This window comes from Juglans microcarpa x Juglans regia, chromosome 6D (genome assembly GCF_004785595.1).
Source record: "Juglans microcarpa x Juglans regia isolate MS1-56 chromosome 6D, Jm3101_v1.0, whole genome shotgun sequence".
In the NCBI taxonomy this organism is placed as follows: Eukaryota; Viridiplantae; Streptophyta; class Magnoliopsida; order Fagales; family Juglandaceae; genus Juglans; species Juglans microcarpa x Juglans regia.
Genome location: NC_054604.1, coordinates 31,011,240 through 31,031,460, shown reverse-complemented (window position 1 = coordinate 31,031,460; position 20,221 = coordinate 31,011,240). Strand labels below are relative to the sequence as shown.

General features: G+C 37.9%; 3 protein-coding genes across 3 annotated transcripts; all 3 read right to left on the bottom strand.

The window, feature by feature from the left end:
- Positions 1–275: 275 nt before the first annotated feature.
- LOC121235530 lies at positions 276–739 on the bottom strand. Its single transcript, XM_041131876.1, has 2 exons — positions 610–739; positions 276–520 (listed from the first exon to the last, which is right to left on the bottom strand). Exons 1-2 carry the CDS (start codon positions 737–739, stop codon positions 276–278), a joined length of 375 nt encoding a protein of 124 aa, XP_040987810.1.
- An 8,268-nt stretch (positions 740–9,007) lies between these two features.
- LOC121235700 (BTB/POZ domain-containing protein At5g41330) lies at positions 9,008–10,753 on the bottom strand. Its single transcript, XM_041132068.1, has one exon. It carries the CDS (start codon positions 10,557–10,559, stop codon positions 9,168–9,170), a length of 1,392 nt encoding a protein of 463 aa, XP_040988002.1. The 5' UTR covers positions 10,560–10,753; the 3' UTR covers positions 9,008–9,167.
- A 3,774-nt stretch (positions 10,754–14,527) lies between these two features.
- Positions 14,528–18,222, bottom strand: LOC121235214. The gene is made up of 2 exons (XM_041131512.1): positions 18,103–18,222; positions 14,528–16,197 (listed from the first exon to the last, which is right to left on the bottom strand). Exons 1-2 carry the CDS (start codon positions 18,214–18,216, stop codon positions 14,938–14,940), a joined length of 1,374 nt encoding a protein of 457 aa, XP_040987446.1. The 5' UTR covers positions 18,217–18,222; the 3' UTR covers positions 14,528–14,937.
- Between the last annotated feature and the right edge of the window lie 1,999 nt (positions 18,223–20,221).

The window sequence follows — 20,221 nt, the reverse complement described above, 5'->3', positions numbered from 1 at the left end:
ATTCAACAAAGGCAAAATGAGGAGTGCGATGACTAACAAGTCGCTGCCTCTCTTCTTGTACAACGAGAGAAAATGCCTTATTAATGCAAGGCAAAAGTTCCATCATCAAAATTTGACCTCTCACATTGTCAAAAACATCATTGAGTCCCATAAAAAATATCATAACATAGGTTTGATGATGATATTGAGCAAAAATATTTGAGGAATTGCATGTGCAACCATGACAATGACAAATAAGTAATGGTTGATAATTCAAGTTCATCCCATAATACCTTTCAATCTGTGAAATATGTGCTAACATCACTATGTTCTTGATATAATGCAGAAATAGCAGCTTGCAACTCAAAGATCCGAGGTCTGTTACCTTGAGAAAAACGTTCCTTCAACTCAAGCCACATTACATGAGAGGAATCAACATAGATTACACTCTGACCAATTTTTGAAAACAAAGAATTAAGAAGCCGAGACAACACAATGGTGTTGCATTTGCTCAAAGAAGAAAACAGGACAGCAACCTTGGCTGGAATAGGAAGAGATCCATCGATGAAGCTGAGTTTATTTCATGCTTCAAGGATAGAAACATTGAGCGAGACCACGAATGGTAATTACTGTTGCTCAGTTTCTCACTCACCAAAAGAACGCCAGGATGATCAACATTGGTGAGGAAATAGGGACTTTGTGGATTAGATTCAACATTAACAGCGGAATTAGTGGAATGTACATGATCATCATCAGCCATGATCGAAAGAGGAAAGTTGCGCAAAAGAGGAAAGTTGCGCGAAAGAGGAAACTAGAAAGAAACCCTAATTTCTTCTAATACCATGTTAAGAGAACTAATTTCCAGAGTAGAAGAAAATATTATGTTGTATTCATCAAGTGTAATTACATGAGCTTTATATACAAAGTTGTTCACAAACCCTCATTAGTCAAAAATACAATAATAGTAAGTTAACTGCTTTCCTATATACACGTGTAAAAATAGTAAAGCAGAAAAATGTGTATTGTAAAACTTATTAGTATCGTCTAAGTGTTCCTCCCCTTGTTTTTTTTTTTTTTTTGGAGCCGGTTGGGGAAATTTTCCCCTTGTCGAAACCACCACCGCCAAGTCTCTCTCTATTTAGTTGTTGAGAAAGGAAATGAAAGGAAATTGCCAGTCCTCTCGCTTTGTTTGCTTTTTGAGAAAATGAAATAAAAGTTGTGGTTGTTTTCTATTTGGTTGTTGAGAAAATAAAATTGCAACTTGTTCTTTGTTTTGTTATTGCGAAAATAAAAGAAATTGCAAAGAAAAAACACTAAAAGGGTGGGGGGAAGGGAGAAACGATGGGAAAAAAAAACTACATACCTAGCAGGGAGGGATGGAAGTAGCAACGACGTTGGCTATTTGTCGGAGACAGGGATGCAGGTTTGCAATGGGGGAAGGGGATTGGGACTGCCCGGCTGGGGGGGGGGGGGGGGGGGGGGACTTAAACTGATGAGCTGAATACCGCGTCAGTTAAAAAAAATTTAAAAAAAATCACAAACTTAGTTCATAAATTCCCTTGAAACTACCATTGCCAATTAATGAGTTGGGTAAGCTTGTTGATCAGATTTAACCTGATGGACTAGTTAGTTAGATCTCTAAATGAAAAACCTAATTAAACGGCAAAAAAATGCAGAACAGTGAGAGAAAGACACTAGATCAATTTCTTGATAAGTTGAGAAAAATAAGCCATCAAAATATTGGAAGATAAACAAATATTTTTCTAATTATTTAATATCATATCAAAACATAATGGAAGCAGATAGATTAAAAAAAAAAGAAAAGATGAATAATATTTTTCTTCCACCATTCGTTGTTGGACAAATATATGTATACCTAACAAAATTAATGTTGCGCTCACTTAATGCATGCTTGTGTAGTTGAAATTTGATGGCTGGATACAATCAAGCCCAATTTTTACTAGTTTCTAACATGCCAATACCAAACCATTCCCTCATAAATGGAAGGTACTCGAGCTCTCTGGACCATCTTGTACCTTAACATTTGGGGTCGGGAAAATTAGCTGAATGGGGTTGTACAAACTTACCTGTATCCTCATTTTGGCCTAGCTTTTGCATTTATGCATGCATATATTCTCACTTTGCTTCAGCAGATAGTCCATTGTCACAGGGCAAGAGCTATAATGGCGTTATAGGTTTGGGGAAGAGTGCCCCCTGCACCATTTTCTATTATTGGGGAGTGTGTAAATTGACTTTAAAGGCTTCAATACTATCCTCTAGAGCTATGACATTATTGTCCTCATGCTGATCAACATTAAACATAAACCTTATATTTTGAATTCTCTCCTATTATGAGTCAGTCTTCATTGGATCTAGCATCAGGAGACAATTTGCTTGCTATTAGTTCGTTAACAACTTGTCATTGCCTTAACAGTATCTCTGCACACACCCATCGATGCAATCATGTATAGAACTCCGTATGTATTTGTAGCGTTCGCACGTGCATGCACAGACACAGGCATAAAACCTGGATCCTACTAGCTAGTTTTTGAGCCTTTGGACTCTTAGTGCTGGCTAACAGCCTTCTGAGCATAGGCAAGAAGACTTTCGTGCATGTTCAATGTGCTGAAAAAGAGATTCCAGAGTGTAAGCTGGCTATTAGCTGAAGGCAACAGAAACCGCAAGAGACAGCAGACAATAAAGATCGATGCAAGTTCACCAGCATTGACTATACTGTTCTCTATTAAGGAACAATACCAATTAACCACAATTGAAAGGCATCAATCATTTTGTCCTAAATAGCATAGATAGTTTCCCCCACAGATCCAAAAAAATGAACAAAAGACATAATATCTCAAAGTGATTAAAAGCAATATGACATCTAAATTAACACAACACACATACTTGTATTTCCATGCTTAGGCTTTCGGAGTTGACGAGTTCCTTATTGGCTGTAGTAAGGCTGTAACATTGTTTGCACATATTACAGTCACAAACCAATTTGGAGGCACTGGGAAGTGTTAGCCTTTTCAGCTGAACTAGCTAGACTATTATAGAACTAACTCGACCAAAAACTGCACAATCATTGAGTAATCCGTTCAGATACATACATGAAGTTCATAATATTTTTTTGATAAGTATACATGAAGTTCATTTTTTTTTTTTTTAATGTCGGGGAACCTCTCCAAGGCAAAGGCCCAGACCCATCCCTGTAGAGTAAATCCCGATCCCGTGCACCACACCCTCGAAAGTTTCCCTACACAGAACTGGTTAAATCATTGACTTTTCACTAGGGAGTATGGTCCCAAAGGATTGCTTGCACCTATGAGGTGTTGAACCTTGGACCTTGGACCTTGGACCTTGAAGGGAGTGATACCCCTAGACCAAGGCCTTCACTACTTGGACCAAACCCCTTGGAGTTACATGAAGTTCATAATATGATTGTATTGTGATTACTTATTGAAAAATGATTGTATTGGAATTGTTGTTTGTAAGTCATGTAAGGTTGGAACTAAGCCCCATAAAGGATAGACTAATAAGTACAAAAAATAGTACACATGCATGCAAATTTGTGGCATTAGCATATAATGGCATCAGCAACAAAAGCAAGGAAATTTCATGTAAACTGAAGGAACGCATGCTTGCACGAGAGATCTCACTGCATTTGTTACCAAAGGTGGTGCTTCTGAGGACTGAAATGCAATTTGTTGGCAAAACACCTGCGAACTTGAGATGAAGTTTACCCCATTTCAAGTCAGATCTAAACACAATCAACACATTCAACAATTAGTCAGAGTCGTCATATCATTTTGCTAAATCTTGAGAGGCCAAATGCAATAAGGTAGTCAAATTTGGCAACAACTTATATATTTAAAAACAACCATATTTGGTTCCAAACTATATTCCAGACATTGGAGTAGATTCTCCAAGGTACCAGTAATCCGTGCTCGTGCTCGTGCTCTCTCTTAAAGATATTATTAACATATAAAGTCATTTTCTGTAATTAGCACTAGAATATTCTAGAAATAGGCTATTAGCTGTATTGGTTTTATTCTTCTGTTTTGGTTGTAACATAATTGATTCCTTTCTATGTGTATAAATACCCAACACTTCCTCTAATATGAATATATGATGGAATTCATGAAAACCTCATCTATTAACATGGTATTAGAGCTGCTCGACTAGCAGTCTATCGATCCATGGCTACGCCTCTCAATTCCTCCATTCCTCAGTCTTCCTCATCTCTTATCTCTTCCTTCTCTCATGTAGTCACTCTTAAGCTTACCACCGAAAATTACTTGCTATGGAAAGTGCAAATATCAGCTTACCTTAGAAGCCAAGATCTCTATTGCCATGTTGATGGCACCTTGCCCTATCCAGAAAAATTCCTTCCTTCTGCTCCGAATGAAACTCCTAAAATCAATCCTGATTTCACATCTTGGGTAAGAACAGACCAACTGGTTCTCTGTGTTCTCTCTGTGTTCTGTTCTCTTCCCTTTCGGACTCAATAATTGGTCATGTACTATCTGCTACTACATCACGCTCCTTATGGCAATCTCTTATCTCTATGTTTACATCACATTCTCAGGCTAAGGAATTTCAGCTTAGATTCCAATTAACAAACCTTTCTCGTAGAGATCAAACCATCACAGAATACTTTGGAAAAGTCAGGTCTCTTGTCGATAATCTAGCTGCCACAAGAAATCTACTACCAGATAAAGAATTGGTTACCTATCTGCTTACAGGCTTAGGTTCCCTCTATGAGTCCTTTGTGACTTCTATCACTCCACGATCTGAACCCATTTCTTCTCAAGAGCTATACCAGATGCTTCTCATCCATGAAAACAGACTTGCACTCTCTTCCTCTTCCAAACAAACAGTTGAGCCCTCAGCAAATTTTACCTCCCATTCTTCTTCAGGAGGTCAAACTCAGAGGGGTAAACCTTCTTTTCGTGGAAGACAGGGTCGAGGTCGAGGAAATTATTCAAGCCGTGGTGGTCAAGATTCCTCTAACTTCTCTGGGAACCAACAACAAACACCTGGTAGTTGACCTTGTCCCATTTGCCAAGTTTGCCAAAAGTCTGGTCACGTAGCCCTTCAATGTCGTCATATGTTCGATCACTCCTACCAAATTAAGGCCCCTCGATATTTCTCAGCCAATTACACCACTAATTACACAAATCCAAACACTATGGTTGACACCACTTGGTACCCCGACTCGGCAGCTACTCACCACATCACAAATAATTTGACTCACCTCAACATGTCCAGCGAGCAATACACTAGTAATGAGAGCATTCGTGTGGGTGATGGATCGTGTCTTCCAATACAACACATCAGTGACTCAAATTTCCTCTCTAACTCATCTTCTTTTCTTTTGTATAAATTGTCTCATGTTCCACATATTACTAAGAATCTCGTCTCTGTACTTCAATTTTGTAAAGATAATTCCTGCTTCTTTGAGTTTCATGCCAATCATTTCTCTGTGAAGGACAATCCGACGAGGACATCCCTCTTCACCGGTCCAACACGTAATGGCCTCTACGTCTTCCCTCCAATAAACTCGTCTCCTATGTCGGTTCATCTTGGTGAGAAAGCTTCCCTCTCGCAATGGCACAGGCATCTCGGTCATCCTTCACTAGATCTTGTTTCTCGTGTTCTGCGCTCCAGGTATTTGTAGATTTCCCTCAAAGACAATGAGTACAAGTGTTTTGTGTGTCCTCTAGCCCAAGCCCATCATCTGCCTTATTCTCCTAGCTTGGCCCAATACACACGACCCATAGAACTAGTTAGTGCAGATCTTCAGGCCCATCACCTGTAATTTCCAGAAATGGTTTCAAATACTGTATCTCTCTCGTAGACCACTTTACCCGGTTCACTTGGATTTTCCCTTTGAAATTAAAATATGATGTTATCAAAGTCTCTTCGTAATTTTTACCTTTCATTGAGCGTTTATTCAATTCTAAATTAGTTGTGCTTCAAACTAATGTGGTGGTGAGTTCACACCACTAACATCCTTTTGTCAACAACTCGAAATTACACATTGATTTTCTTGTCCACATGCTCACCAGCAAAATGGACTCATTGAACACAAGTATCGACACATTGTCGAAACTGGACTTGCTCTTCTGGCCCATTCTTCTCTCCCAACAAATTGTTGGGTTGAAGCTTTTGAAACCGCTGCTTATTTAATTAATATGCTTCCATCAAAAGTGCTTCATAATAAATCACCATATTTTTTGGTCCACAAAAAAAAAGGCTAGTTATACTTTTCTGAAAGTGTTTGGTTGTGAGTGTTGGCACAACTTGTGACCCTATAACAAAAATAAACTCATTTTTCAGTCCAAGCCTTGTATTTTCATGGGCTACAGTAGCATTCACAAAGGTTATAAGTGTCTAGACTCAACATCTCAAAGAATCTATATATCCAGGAATGATACTTTTAATGAGGCCTCCTTTCCCTTTTCAAGCCCCGAAACCCACTCTTCACAGCCCATCAGACCCACTTACTTCGTCCACCACCCATACTTCTCTCCCTTTATTTCAAGCCTCTCTCTTAGGCCCAGGTCCAAGTTCTAGCCCAAATCCATCACTCTCTTCCGTATCTTCTCCCATCTCCCCTGACCCTAATTCTAATTCCCAAATACTGCCTAATCCCTCGATCTCGTCTTCTCCAAACTCTTCGTCTCCTCCAAACCCTTCGCCTACTCCAAATCCTATTTCTCCTTCTAATTCTCCTCTCATCTCTGTGTTTCCTTCTAGACCCTCAACAATCCTTCATCCTCCTCATTCTCTTGTGATTACTCGCACTCAAACCAACAGTTCTCGACCCCGCACACTCACGGATGGCACGATTCCTTACCAACAATGACAACACTGCCTTCTTACCACTGTTGTTGTTCCATTTGATCCTCCCAGTTTCTCAGTTGCAAGTAAGTTCCCTAAATGGCAAGAAGCCATGGCCCAAGAACATCATGCCCTAATCCGAAACCATACGTGGAGTCTGGTACCTCATAATCCCTCCTTTAATGTTTTAGGTTGTAAATGGGTGTTTAAAACTAAATTTCACTCTGATGGTTCCTTTGAAAGATGGAATGCCCGATTAGTAGCCAAAGGCTACCATCAACAATCTAGCCTTTTTTTCCATGACACTTTCAGTCTTGTTGTGAAATCCACTACAATTCGTTTGATTATTTCTCTTGCTATTACCAATGGCTGGCCTCTGTGCCAGCTAGATATTCAAAATGCCTTTTTACACTGTAACTTATCTTATTCCGTGAACATGCAACAATCCCAAGGGTTCATTGACTCGAAATTTCCATACTACGTATGCAAATTGCATAAGGCCATTTATGGCCTAAAATAGGCTCTAGGGTTTGCCCAACTTAGTTCTTGGTTGATTGGATATGGGTTTTCTGCTTCTCAAACAAATCTATCCTTATTTGTTCTGAATAATGGTGACTTAAAAATGTTCATGCTCATTTATGTGGATGATATAGTTGTTACTTCATCAAAACCAAGGGCCATTGATTCTCTAATTTGTGATCTATCTACTGCCTTCCCTGTTAAAGACCTTGGCTGATTATCTTTTTTCCTTGGGCTTGAAGTGGACTATTCTAGCTTTGGTCTTTTTTTTTTTTCCTCAAAGAAAATACATTAAAGAGTTGTTAGTCAGAAGTAAAATACTTCATTCAAAACCCATTACTTCGCCAATGACAGCTTCCATTAAACTCTCTCAATATGATTCTCCTGAGTTTGAGGAGAATACTCTGTTTCGGAGTATTATAGGAGAGTTGCAATACTTATCCCTCACAAGACCTGGCATAGCCTTTGCTATGAACAAGATATGTCAGTTTATGCACTGTCCAAAAGTTCCTCACTGGACTATTGTGAAAAGAATACTAAGGTATCTTAAGGCCACAATCAACTACGGATTATATTTTAAGTCTCGATCTAATGTTTTCTGCAAGCCTACACGGATGCAGATTGGGCAGGATGCCCAAATGACATGCGCTCAACAGGAGGCTTTGCTATTTTTCTGAGCAATCACATTATTTCTTGGAGCTCCAAAAAGCAAAAGATTGTGGCTCAATCAAGCACAGAAGCTAAATACAAATCACTCTCTTCCACTGCAGCCGAGTTGATATGGTTACAAACCATGCTTAAAGAATTAGGAATTCCATTATCTAAACCTCCTATGCTTTGGTGTGGTAACATAGGCGCCATGTATCTATTTGCAAACCCAGTTTATCACTCACGGACAAAGCACATGGACATTGACTATCATTTTGTAAGGGATAGAGTTGCTGCTCAAGCACTACAAGTTTCCTTCTGTAGCTCCAAAGAACAACTTTCTGATTTGTTTACTATACCTTTAGTTTCTGATAAGTTTCTTTCTTTTCGTTCGAGTCTCAATGTTGTTGACATCCCACTAGACTCGAGGGTGCGTATTAACATATAAAGTCATTTTTCTTAAATAGCACTAGAATATTCTAGAAATAAGCTATTAGCTGTATTGGTTTTATTCTTCTGTTTTGGTTGTAACAGAATTGATTCCTTCTATATGTGTATAAACACACAACACCTCTAATATGAATATATGATGGAATTCATGAAAACCTCATCTGTTAACAGATATAAGTTATCCCTTTAAACGAAGGTCCTGATGTGCATCGCATACCAAAATAAATCTGCTTTTTAACTTGCTTAAATAGTAAGTTCATAAAGAGGAAATCATTTATGCAGGGAAACAGCACTGTACAAAATTCCAAACGCTAAGACAAAAAAGAAGCTCCCATCTCAAGAAAGCTTAGCGAAACACAAAATATCAGTTTCATCCCCATTTGTTGCGCATTCAGTGGCGCAATGGGCTGCAACTAATAGAGATCAGTAACTATTTCACCTTCTAGTATTGTATTTATTGATAGTGGCAAAGATCCTCCTATTTCTATAACTTAATCTTTTTATTTATAAATATACAAGCTTGATTAGAAAAAAAAAAAAAAAAGGTTAAAAAAAAAAAGAGAAGTGATTGATCACATACCAATATCTTAAGAAATAAAATTCATAAATAATTGCAGCCTCTACAAAATACAGGATTGATCACCTGCAAAGTACAAATGAATCAAACTATGAATTAATTTACAAAAAATACCGATTCTAATTGATCTCAGTGATCCCTTTTGAGATCAAAATCCCCTCCCTGAACTCTGCCAAACCTCCACATTTTGCTGATCTTTCCGGGTCACAAACATCTTGTTCCCTCCAAGAGCCAAGTTGGTTATCTTGGAACTTCCCATATCCTTCACTCTCCCCATTAAGTTTTTCCTAAAGACCCTGTCTTCCAACTTATCTTGACTCTGCTTTGAAGAGCCCATCACTACCTCTGTCCACAGCTCTATATTCCCTCCCTTACTGCAAAACACTTGATTCCCATGACTCTCAATCTTGCACCCGACACCTTCCTTCTTCCCATTCACAAGTTTTCTTCTATCCCCAAGGCAAACCCATGGATTATCACTATCAATATTGCGCAAATCTGAAAAGTACACCTCGCCCGTGTTCACACCAACCTTAAAGATTCCTGACAAATTATCCGAAACCGCTATATCCGAAAAGCAATCTACCTTCTCCTTAAGCTCCCATACCATGTTTCCCGATCTTACATCCCAGAATTTGATGTTACCCAATACTCCCGAAGGCCCACTATGAGACCCGGATGCCATTAACAAATTATAACCAGAAACCCAATTCAATTTCGTGGCAGGGATCGCCGAATCAATCTCGGCACCATAAATTTCAGAGTGACCAACCTCAGCTACCGGAGTCAAGGTCTGCAGATCATAAACCATAATCGAATTCGAATTCCGCCGACCCGATTCGAAACTAGCGAATAGAAGCTCGGGCGAGGATCCAATTGCTTGTACTGTCGAACTTGATCGAGTCACATTCTCCCAATTCAAGCTCTCTTTTACAATCCCCTTTTGAAGATCAAGAATCTGAAGCCCCGAGAAATCCGTGGCCCCGGCAGCGGCCACGGATGGCGATATCGCCATAAGCGAATCAATCGCCGTATATTGGGTAAGAATCGTTGACTTTGTCCTCAACGACCAATCAAACGATGTTATCTTGCTACCATGCGCCACGTGGACCGAGCCGCACGGCGTCGTGGCAATCGTGGACGGCGAATTGCGGCCATTCAACGGTAAAACCAACGATTTCTCGAGGTTAAACGCATCGAATTGCGACGGGTTGGAGAGCGAATTCAGTAAAAGGGGTTCGATGCCGTAGAACTGGGACTCGGAAATCAGGTCTTGGAGGCCGAAAGCTTTGGCCTTGGAGGGAAGATTACCGGTTCTGAGAAGCGAAAGAAGGACCGAGAACAACTCGGGGTCTCGGTCGATGAAAGGCGGACCGAAGTGCGAGACAGAAATCCGAGAAAACAGGGACTTGGGTCCGGCTAGACTAAGGGTTTGCTTGGTGGTCTGAAAAATCTGCCCACCTACATCGACAGTGACTATGTTAGAATCTGTTTTGGTTCGTCCAGCCCCGTTTGTTGCCCAGCCCTCAAAAGGTGGCATATTTAAATAATTTCCCAAACCACTTCTACGAAGAAACCCTGAAACCTGAGAAATTTGGAAATGAAATCGAGCACAGGGAGAAAAGAAAAGGCACTGGAATTCTTTGAGTGGGGATTATGGATTGCTGGTGGAAGAAAAATAAGAGATGGGCGCAGGTATGTATAGAGGGAGAAGGTGGGGTTGGTTTGGTTGGTGGAGTTTGTGGCCTTCCTGGGTTCTAGAAAGCTAAAAGGACTTCATGGATTTTGGTCAACAATGAAGAAAATGGACTTTCATAAATGGGTTCTAGAAAGCTAAAATGGCTTTGCAAAACGTTTAACTCGTTCGGAAGTGGCTGACTTTTTTAATGTAGCCGCCCAAGATGTACTATAGACTTGGCTGATTCCTCAAGCAATATACGTATCTGAATACTTTTATATTCTTCTTTTTTTAAAGATATTATTCATCATTTTTAACTATATTTTATCATTATTAACTACTCTCATTCATATTTCTTTTTAGTGTAATGCTTCATATATTTACATTTTTACTTATAATTTTACTTATACAACTCATTTTATTAGTTTTTTTTAATTCAAATTTTATGATTTTCAGCATATTAATAACTGGCATGTGGAGAAGTAAATTTTTTATAATTTTTTCTTAAGTATATTTAGCATTTTTATAAGTAATGCTACATACAATCGTAGAGTGTGCAAGCGCCGAGTAATGACTTTGAGAAAAAGTAAAATTTACCATTAAAAAATTAATTTTTTTTTTATATGAATCTCGTATTTACTCATTTTTTTTTAAATAGATTGCGGCGTTTGTGCACTTCACAACTGCAAATATAATTTCTCTTTTTTATAAGTTATAGTTATACATTTTAGTGATTAAACACTAAAAAATTTATTATCTCAGTATTTCTCGATCGTAAGTTAGGACTTTTCAATAAAATTAAGAGCACCTGTCTTCTTTATAAATAACAAATAAATAAAAATAAATAAATAAATCTGATCCAATTCTTTGCTCGAGGGAAATACTGAGAAGAGAACCAGCAAAAGATCACATGAGCCTGCTCCTCAGTGGATTAATGATTCTCAGCCGAATCCCATGTTTAGCCCATTAAGGTGTTGGCAGAAGCTTTTGCAATAATAGATTTCATACATGCGTTGAGTATTTTTGTAACAACCGGGTCCAGTGCAAGGTTATTTTCCAAAATAAAAAAAAGAACTTTTTAAGGGTTGAGATATATATATATTTTTTTTTTCGCTTCTAAGACAAATTGTTTTATTTTAAGAGATTGAGTCGAGACCTTTATTTCACTAAAAGTTCAAGCTCGTGCTGCCTTACTTCATACTCCATGTTCTTCACAGTTTCACGTCCGTTTTATACCCATGCATGCATGCCTGCCACTTTCCCTCATCTCTCTAGAATTTTCACATCACACATATATATATATACACACATATTAGCCTATGCATAGAGAAATTGCTCTGTTACGTTCGTTGCCCCCAACCATATTTTTTCCTTAGCCTCCTATTGCACAAATCAGCCTCTCCTAGTCCGACTCTCATCCTTCCACCGTACAAGACCATCATCCAGGGCCCAAAGCCTCCACCGTGCACCGCCTAGAACTCTCACTGCCTCCATACAAATCGACGCAACCTGTGCATGCCCTGCATCTCCACGGATCGCAACTCCACCTCGCCGTGCGCCACCTCTACTTGACCATCACTGGAGCTCCAGCTCCTCTGCCATACACCACTGCACCACCACCATATTGCCAAGGACAACCACCTACATAGTGAACCGAAAACTCCCATGTTTTAGCCCCCGAAAACTTAGCAACGCACAGCGGATGCCCTTGTCGTTCAAAGCCACCACACATGGTGCCAGCACCTCCACGTCGTTACCACCGGCACAGAGAACTCCAATGGTCACTCCACGCCACTCTTATCACGCCGCGTCCCTACTGGTAAGCTCACAGAGTGCCACGACCTCCTCGCCATTCTTCCGTTCTTTCTCTCCATCTCTCTCTTTTTCTACATGAGGTTTTTTTCTCACTCATCTCTCTCTCTCAGTGCCCCACCACCGTGATCTGCCACTGCCCCCAACTGTGCCGCCGTAGACTTCCAGCAAAGCCACCGCTGCACATAGTTTCGATATGCGTGGCCCCGGTCACGTAAATTTTGATCCTAGGTTATTTTCTCAAAGAGTTATGAGTTTTCTTTCCCAAAATGCCCTTGATTGGGTATGTACCGATCATGTTTTTATCATCTGCTATGTGTGGGATTTTATTAGCAGTATAAGAATTCATATTTACGGATAGAAGTTAAATTACTAAATATATGAGTTTTAAAATATGATTAAGTTAATTACCAAAATGAATCTAAGTTGTAGTTTTTTAATTTTAAAATATTTTAGTATAAATATATTAGCTAGTATTAAATCTTATAATTTGATTTCATTAGTAAATAAGTTAGATTTTATGTTTTAGTCGGACTAATTATTTAGGCATTGATGAATTGAGAAATGTGATGATATTTGAGGATTACGTGAATTTAGTTTTTTTTAGGAATTAAAATAGGTTATTTTAGCATCTTAGGCTTAAATGTTGAAATACATGTTCAATTGAAAATTTACGAGAATTACGTGATTATTTTATAGATGACGATTAATTATTGTTCGATATTTTTTGAGAAAAATTCTGAAAAAGCTAAGAAGTCTAGGTAAGCGGGGTTCCTATGCTAGACTTTGCATAAAATAAAAATGAACTGAGACTGATTTACGAAAAGGTGCATCATAAGTTTTGAAAACAAATGTGAAAATAACCTCAATTATTTATTCTTTATTACACATTGAACTCTGATGAAAGAGAACATTTTTATCATGACTGGTGTAGACATGAGTTTATTTTTGACATTCTATTTCTGACCCATTCAAAAAGAGCGAATATGAAAATTTGTGCATAATTATGTAAATATGCTTTGGATCTGTTTTGATTACGAAGATGATATGATTTTGTTTAGTACTCTATTTGGATAAGATGTGATTTCTGAAAAACCTTTGGCATGACTCTTTAATTCTAAATTTGATTCTGTTTCCGGTCTGTTCAGTTAAGGTCCTACCACGGGTTATAATAGTGGATACGGCCCTGCCACGGGTTATAGTAGTGGTCTCTGTTTTGAGTGCACACCTTCGTGACAGAGTGATTTATTTTCTACCCGGCTATCCGCAGACACACAACCCTACCACGGGGGTTATACATGGCTTCTGATGATGATGATCATTTATGCTATGCCAAAGAATATTTTTAAATGAAATTAATTCTAAATTTTCGCTCTGATATTTTTAATAACATGTTCTGCTTCCGCACTCTGAAAATGAAAATGTTTTATTCTACATTTTGATCTCTGTAAATGCTCATGTTTACACACTGGTATATGTTCTCTGCTTACTGAGTTGTTGATAACTCACCCCTTATCTCTAAACATTTTTTAGATCATCTTGATGGCTCTACTGGAGAGCAAGAGTAGACAGTATTATAGAGGTTTGATGTTCGCTAAGGAATAAATACCCGAGGGTACAAGTTTTTATTTGAGTCTTAGTTAGTAATTTGGTTATTTTCAGTCATTTTGATTTGATGAGTTAATGATATTTTCAAGTCTTTTGGAGAGTTTCAATTTATTTTATTAAGAATTTATGTATTGTCCTTATGAAGGAACATAGATATTTAGTTTGAGTAAATAAATATTTTTATAGAGTTTCTAGATTATTTATAGTTGTGATTTTGAGTTGATATTTAGGTTACAAGAGCTAACTCTCTGGACCTCCAGGAACGGGGCGTTGCAATTTTTTTTTTTTTTTTTATTGGCATTGGATGTCTGAGATCAAAGTCCCAACTAATCCTGGGATGCACAAGCCCTCGCCAAAATATTTCAAGCAAGGCATTGATACAACATTAATCAACTAGCAAGAAAACATAATTCAGAGATTAATTTCTTCACTAACAGCACTGATAATGTATTACAACTATGATATTAACTGTTCTATTGCCATTTATCTTACACGGGAAGAGGGTGATGGCACAGACATCTAAAGGCAGCTATCAACTTTTGTTTCGGCCTAAAGTAGGGGAAAAAAATACACATTATCCATAAAAGGTCCTAACAAAGTATGCCTGTCTTTGGGCCAGGGACAACAAAAAGCCTCCTTACCTGAGTCAGTCATGTAGTTCGTCCTCCAATCAAATATAATACTTCTTTACAATTGGATTCAACAATTTTGGGGTTAGGTTGCTGTCAACCAGGTCACACACCAAAGCCATGCTGCGAATTCTCGCAACTCTCCATGAACATGGAGTTCATGGAGGCATCAAGTGAGAGATGCATACCAGTTAGCTAACGCCAGGTTGTATCATAGGGAAGAAAGACCAATTCTTGGTCGGCCCACTCTCCTTCCCCACAACGTTTTCATTTGCCCACCAGTCAGTGCTAGCATCAGGCCTACAAGAGTCTCCTCCATCTGTATTGTCAAAATTGAATTCTTTAGCCGAACCAAGAGTGATAGACCGATGCTTCTGATGCTGCTCTGCCTCCTCCCGATCCTCAGGAGATTTCTCTGGTGCATAATTGGAAGTTTCACCAACACGGCAGTCATTACAATCAGCGACTCCAGTAAGATTTTGTCTTTCGGCAGTTGTATCTTTTAGACACACTGATATGGCTTCAGCCAATGGCAATGGTTTCTTATCAACACATCTTGCCTCATGTTCAGCAGTTAACTCAAACGAGAACCTACGACTAACAGCATCCTCATCATCCCGCCTTCCATTGTCAGGATGCCAATGGGAAATAACTTCAGAAATCTGACCGTTGAGAAGAAAACCATCATGAGATGTGGGCCTCACAGCATCAGGAGTCAACGAACCAGAACCTTGATGTGATCTGCGATCACGGGTGGACAGCTTATATAGGCTCAAAAGCTTGGGAGGGTCACCTGTTCGAAACTCAAGGATGTGGTGACCAGCAGCAGCAAATTCGTGGTCGGGGAAAGGAGATGAGGTACCTGAACCTGAGATCCCAGAGCTTGGGGATATTAGCTGACCAACTGGGCTTCCGGGGTGAAGTTGATAAGACTGGAATTCATAGTACGAAAATGGGAATTTCTGACAAGCCTCACCATTCCGGAGGTTAGGATCAAGCAGCTGAGCAAATGGCACTTCAGGTGAGGAAGGTGTGGTCAAGTGGACAGACTCAGGAGGCGGAGTGAAAGGAGCAGTTGATGGTTCAGTGGTGAAGGTTGAGAAAACCGGTGGAGAGACTAACTGAGTTTCATGGGCATAAGGACCTATGGCAAAAATTGAGGCAGGCCCACCTGGGGAGTACATATTTGCAGCAATAGAAGTGCGCGACAATATACCCACTGGTGATTGTGTAGCAGAAGGAGGTTCTGATTGAAGGAAAGATGCAGGAGAGGAGGGAGGTGCAACAAAGGGAAATACTACCGCTGGTGTTTGGATTAGATTTTCAGATCCAGAAGCATCAGTTCGAGAGGATGTTGTTTCAGGAACCAACACAGCATGCCCAATTCGTTTTCTGTGTTTGTGAGATCCAAAACACCAATAAGTGCTCCAGCAGCTTCCCCATCTTCTCTTCTGCATATGACCAAATATTATGAGAAAAAAATCTAGTAAAGTAAATAATACCAGATTCCCTCTGTATCAAATAATATGATTTCACATTCTAAGTAAAGCCCAGCCCTTAAAATACATAGAAGCCATCCAGCAGAAGCACACCAATAAAATCCTCAGTTTAATTCCATCACTTTTTGTTGAGGTAATTCTTACTTGTTTATCGGCAACTAATCTTTGAACCACGAAACCAAGGGATGTTAGAACAAGATATCTCAGCAGAACCATGGACGAAGGAAGAGAAAACATAGGTTGAAAATAATTGCACATATATATCAAAAGCACACTAGCCACTAGCATCTTCTGGACTAGAAGAGAAGTCACTATTTTGAAATTTTCCCCAGTATGTTTTATGGCCACATGCCATAGAAGCAAAACAGGAAAAGCTCAACATCATCAGACATAAATGGCTGGCTTGTTGGATACAATCATCAGTATTGGGTATAAAAGTTTGAACTTGGCAAAATAATTTTCCAAGCATTGAGTGCTCCCTTTTGGTTTTCTTCCAATGACAGCAGCCATTAACAAGAGAATATGCAATACACCAAACTTATCATCTCCAAAAATAAAGTTTTACAGTTTAAACAAAAAACAATCTCAAATGAGCATGAAATTTCACTTCGTAGCATCAACAACAGAACTTATGCATACATCCAGGAACCCGTCCCTACCGCAGTAAGTTTGTTGAAACTGTAACAATATATTTTTGGACTTGATAAGTTTGGTATATTTTCATATTCTAACAGGGAGATAGAGAAGCGCTCTTTCTTATCTCTGGAAGGGAAGCTCGGTCCAAGGTCCAATAAGTTTTTTAAAAAAATAAAAGAAAGAAAAAAGAAAGAAGAACACCCCCAGGCAGCTATGTTTAAAAAGAAATGTGTTTGGTACACTCATGATCTGACAGTGTACTCCAATCTATGAACTACAAAATGGCGCCTTCCTTATTAAAGGACAACCAAAATTTCCAGTTTTATAAAACCTTGAGAAACATTAGCCTATCCCGTCATCTAATATACAAAAAAGGAAAATAATTAATTGAAGAGACACCATCATGATTCTCCCCCACCACTTCTCCCATTATACATGCATGCTCTAAACTGAAGTGAAACTCAAACCAAATCCACGGCTTTCCCATGTACATTTCATAACCTATCTATGTATTACAACCTCCATCATAGCGACTCTGCCTCTACAGAGACACATTTCATGCTCTCAGCAAACTTTCTTTCCGACAGTAAAAAGATAAATTATTGTGCTTCTTTCACACTCAGAAACAACTCTACAAACTCGAAAGCTCAGGAATATGTTCTAACATAAACCCAAACCACCAAACTGGTAATCAAATTCCTGAAGTACCAGAGTACCAAAACGGTATCTTAGGCTGTGGACACTCATTTACCCCAAAGAAAAGCTACACACTTTCATCCAAAAGTCAACCCTCTCAAACTAAACCAAAGAATTTTAACACTCCGTCGACTTAGCTTTCTGGAAATACTTGCATTGCTTTTTTAAAGCAAAATTGGACTAATTGTTTCACTCAAAAAAGGCATTATTTTTCCTAAAGCCAACGAAACAGTGTGTGATTGGGTTCATTATCACGCTGAAAACTCAACCAAAAAAATAAGAACAAACAAAACAAAATCGACACAATCATTAATTACTATGCCATTAGAAAAAGCCGAAATCAATTAAGCAATCAAGGAAAATAAAACAGATCTCAAATCTCACAACTAAAACTACAAAAAAAAAATAACATTTAAACATCATTCCAATTATGTCAATCAAATTAACGCAATCCGAAAGTGAAAAAACAAATAAATCCATATTGAAAGAAAAACAAGTCGGCCAAATTTTGTATAAGATTTGTACCTGAACTGTGGCTTGAGGAGCACGATTGTCAGCCGACGCGATCGCAGTAGCAGCAGCGCTTATAGTCTCCAAAGCGTTGTTTACAGCTCTCGAATCACCATTCGCACCTCTCATCTCCACTTCTCTTACTTATCAAAAAAATCTCCACTTCTCTTGATCAGCCAACACCTAGTTTTCACTGAGAGAAACTTTTTTTTCAGTCGCAAACCGGATTTTTCTCTGCCGAAGAAAAAATGGTCACAATTTTCTCGAGAAAATTCTTTTACGGAAGAGGAATGAAGGAGCAAAGAAAGGGAAGGAGTTGGGATTTGTAAGAACTTATAAATATTAAGAATTTATTTATTTATTTATTTAGTTAATTGCTGCAAGTAACGCTTCTGAGGTCAAACACGGCAATGACTTGCTTTCTACATGTGATTATCGATATTTATTTCAATTAATATCTAGCGCTAATCACTACGACTAATTTACATAATTGCCCTTTCTCGTTATAATTCTGTAAAGTCTAGATTCTGTGAAATTTCCTCAATTAGGATGTCAAATATGATGTGTACTCTCTCATCCCTATCGAACGAAATTCCCAATTCATCCTTTGGGTTCCAAACCTTATGTAAAATTCTTATTTCAAACTGTTCAAATATAGGATACCCTTTCTTTTTTCTTTTTTCATTATGAATTAATATTCAATCCGTGTAATTATCTAAATCTTTTCGTTATTCTAGATTTTGGTTCGATTCTTCCGTACTTACAGTTTTTAGGTATATTGTAAGAAAGAGTTATTCTATTTTAAAACTGGTTTATGGAACATATCATACATATTTATAGGTTTTGTTATATATCAGCTATTATTCACCTCTACACTCCACATCTGATAATTTTTTTTTTTTTATAAAGTATTAGAATATTTTTCATAAGGTGTGGGGTATAAAGTAGTAAATAGTGACTGATAAAAAGAATTATTATTATATAAATAATAAAATTTGATTTATTATTACATATTATCGCCTGTAAAATATATTATATTGTCGTTGAGGATAGCATCGTCACATGTGTGTGCAAATGATGCAAATTTGATTAAAAATGGTGTTACCGAGAAAACCCTTTTTATTTATATTTATTTTTGGCTTTCGTATTGGTGATGTCAAATGTAAGTGCACGTGTGCACATCCAGTTCCACAATGCCCTGGAATTTTGGGACCCATCCCTCCCAAAAAATTCTTCCACCCTTTACCAGCCACCAGCTTTATTATAAAAGCTTAAACTAACTTGCACGGCTGCTCCATCTCTCTCTCTCTCATGACTTTACACAACATTACCTTTATAAATAATATTTATTTTATTTTATTTTACTGAAATTGATGCCCTCAAAGCGCAAACCCCCTGATCTCTTTTTCACACATGGAGCACTGTGGAATATCATTGTTGCAAAAAGAGCCTTTCTGTGTTTTCTTCCTCCTTTTAAGCATTTTGGCAGAGTACCTTTACAGATTGTGATTCGCTTTTTTTATTTATTTTTACTCTTTTTCAACTTTCTAATTTTTGAGATAAAGAATTTGGGTTTCATGGATGAAAAAGCCAGCCTAATCAACAACTAATCAGATCTTGGGTCCCACCCAAACTTGCCCCCAGCTAGATATTTCCAGGCAATGCATGCAAGATAAGGAGCGCCAGCTCTTCCATTAGGTAATTGCCTAAGGTCATTAATAAAAGAAGGCCCCCAAATATATATATATATATATATATATAAAGTATAATTTTTTTTTAAAAATATATATACTCAATAAAAATTTTAATTAACTCAATGAGAATGAGAATATAAATATGATCAAATAGATATTATATCATTATTAGTTTTTAAAAGTATCACATATAATAATTATTTTACATATTTTCCTTCTAAGAATACACTTCTCTTTTGTCATTATTAGTTTATAATATGAAAAATATAAATAGCAAAATTAATTTTTCAGTGTTCATAAAAGATTTTTGTATAATCCTTTGAAGAGGCAATATCCCTTTTTTTTCAAATGTGTAAGTTGCTTATAGAACTTTATTAACAATAATGATTATAATTGTGTCTAAGAGTCTAAAGTACTTGTAAAATTAGATTTGATAAAAT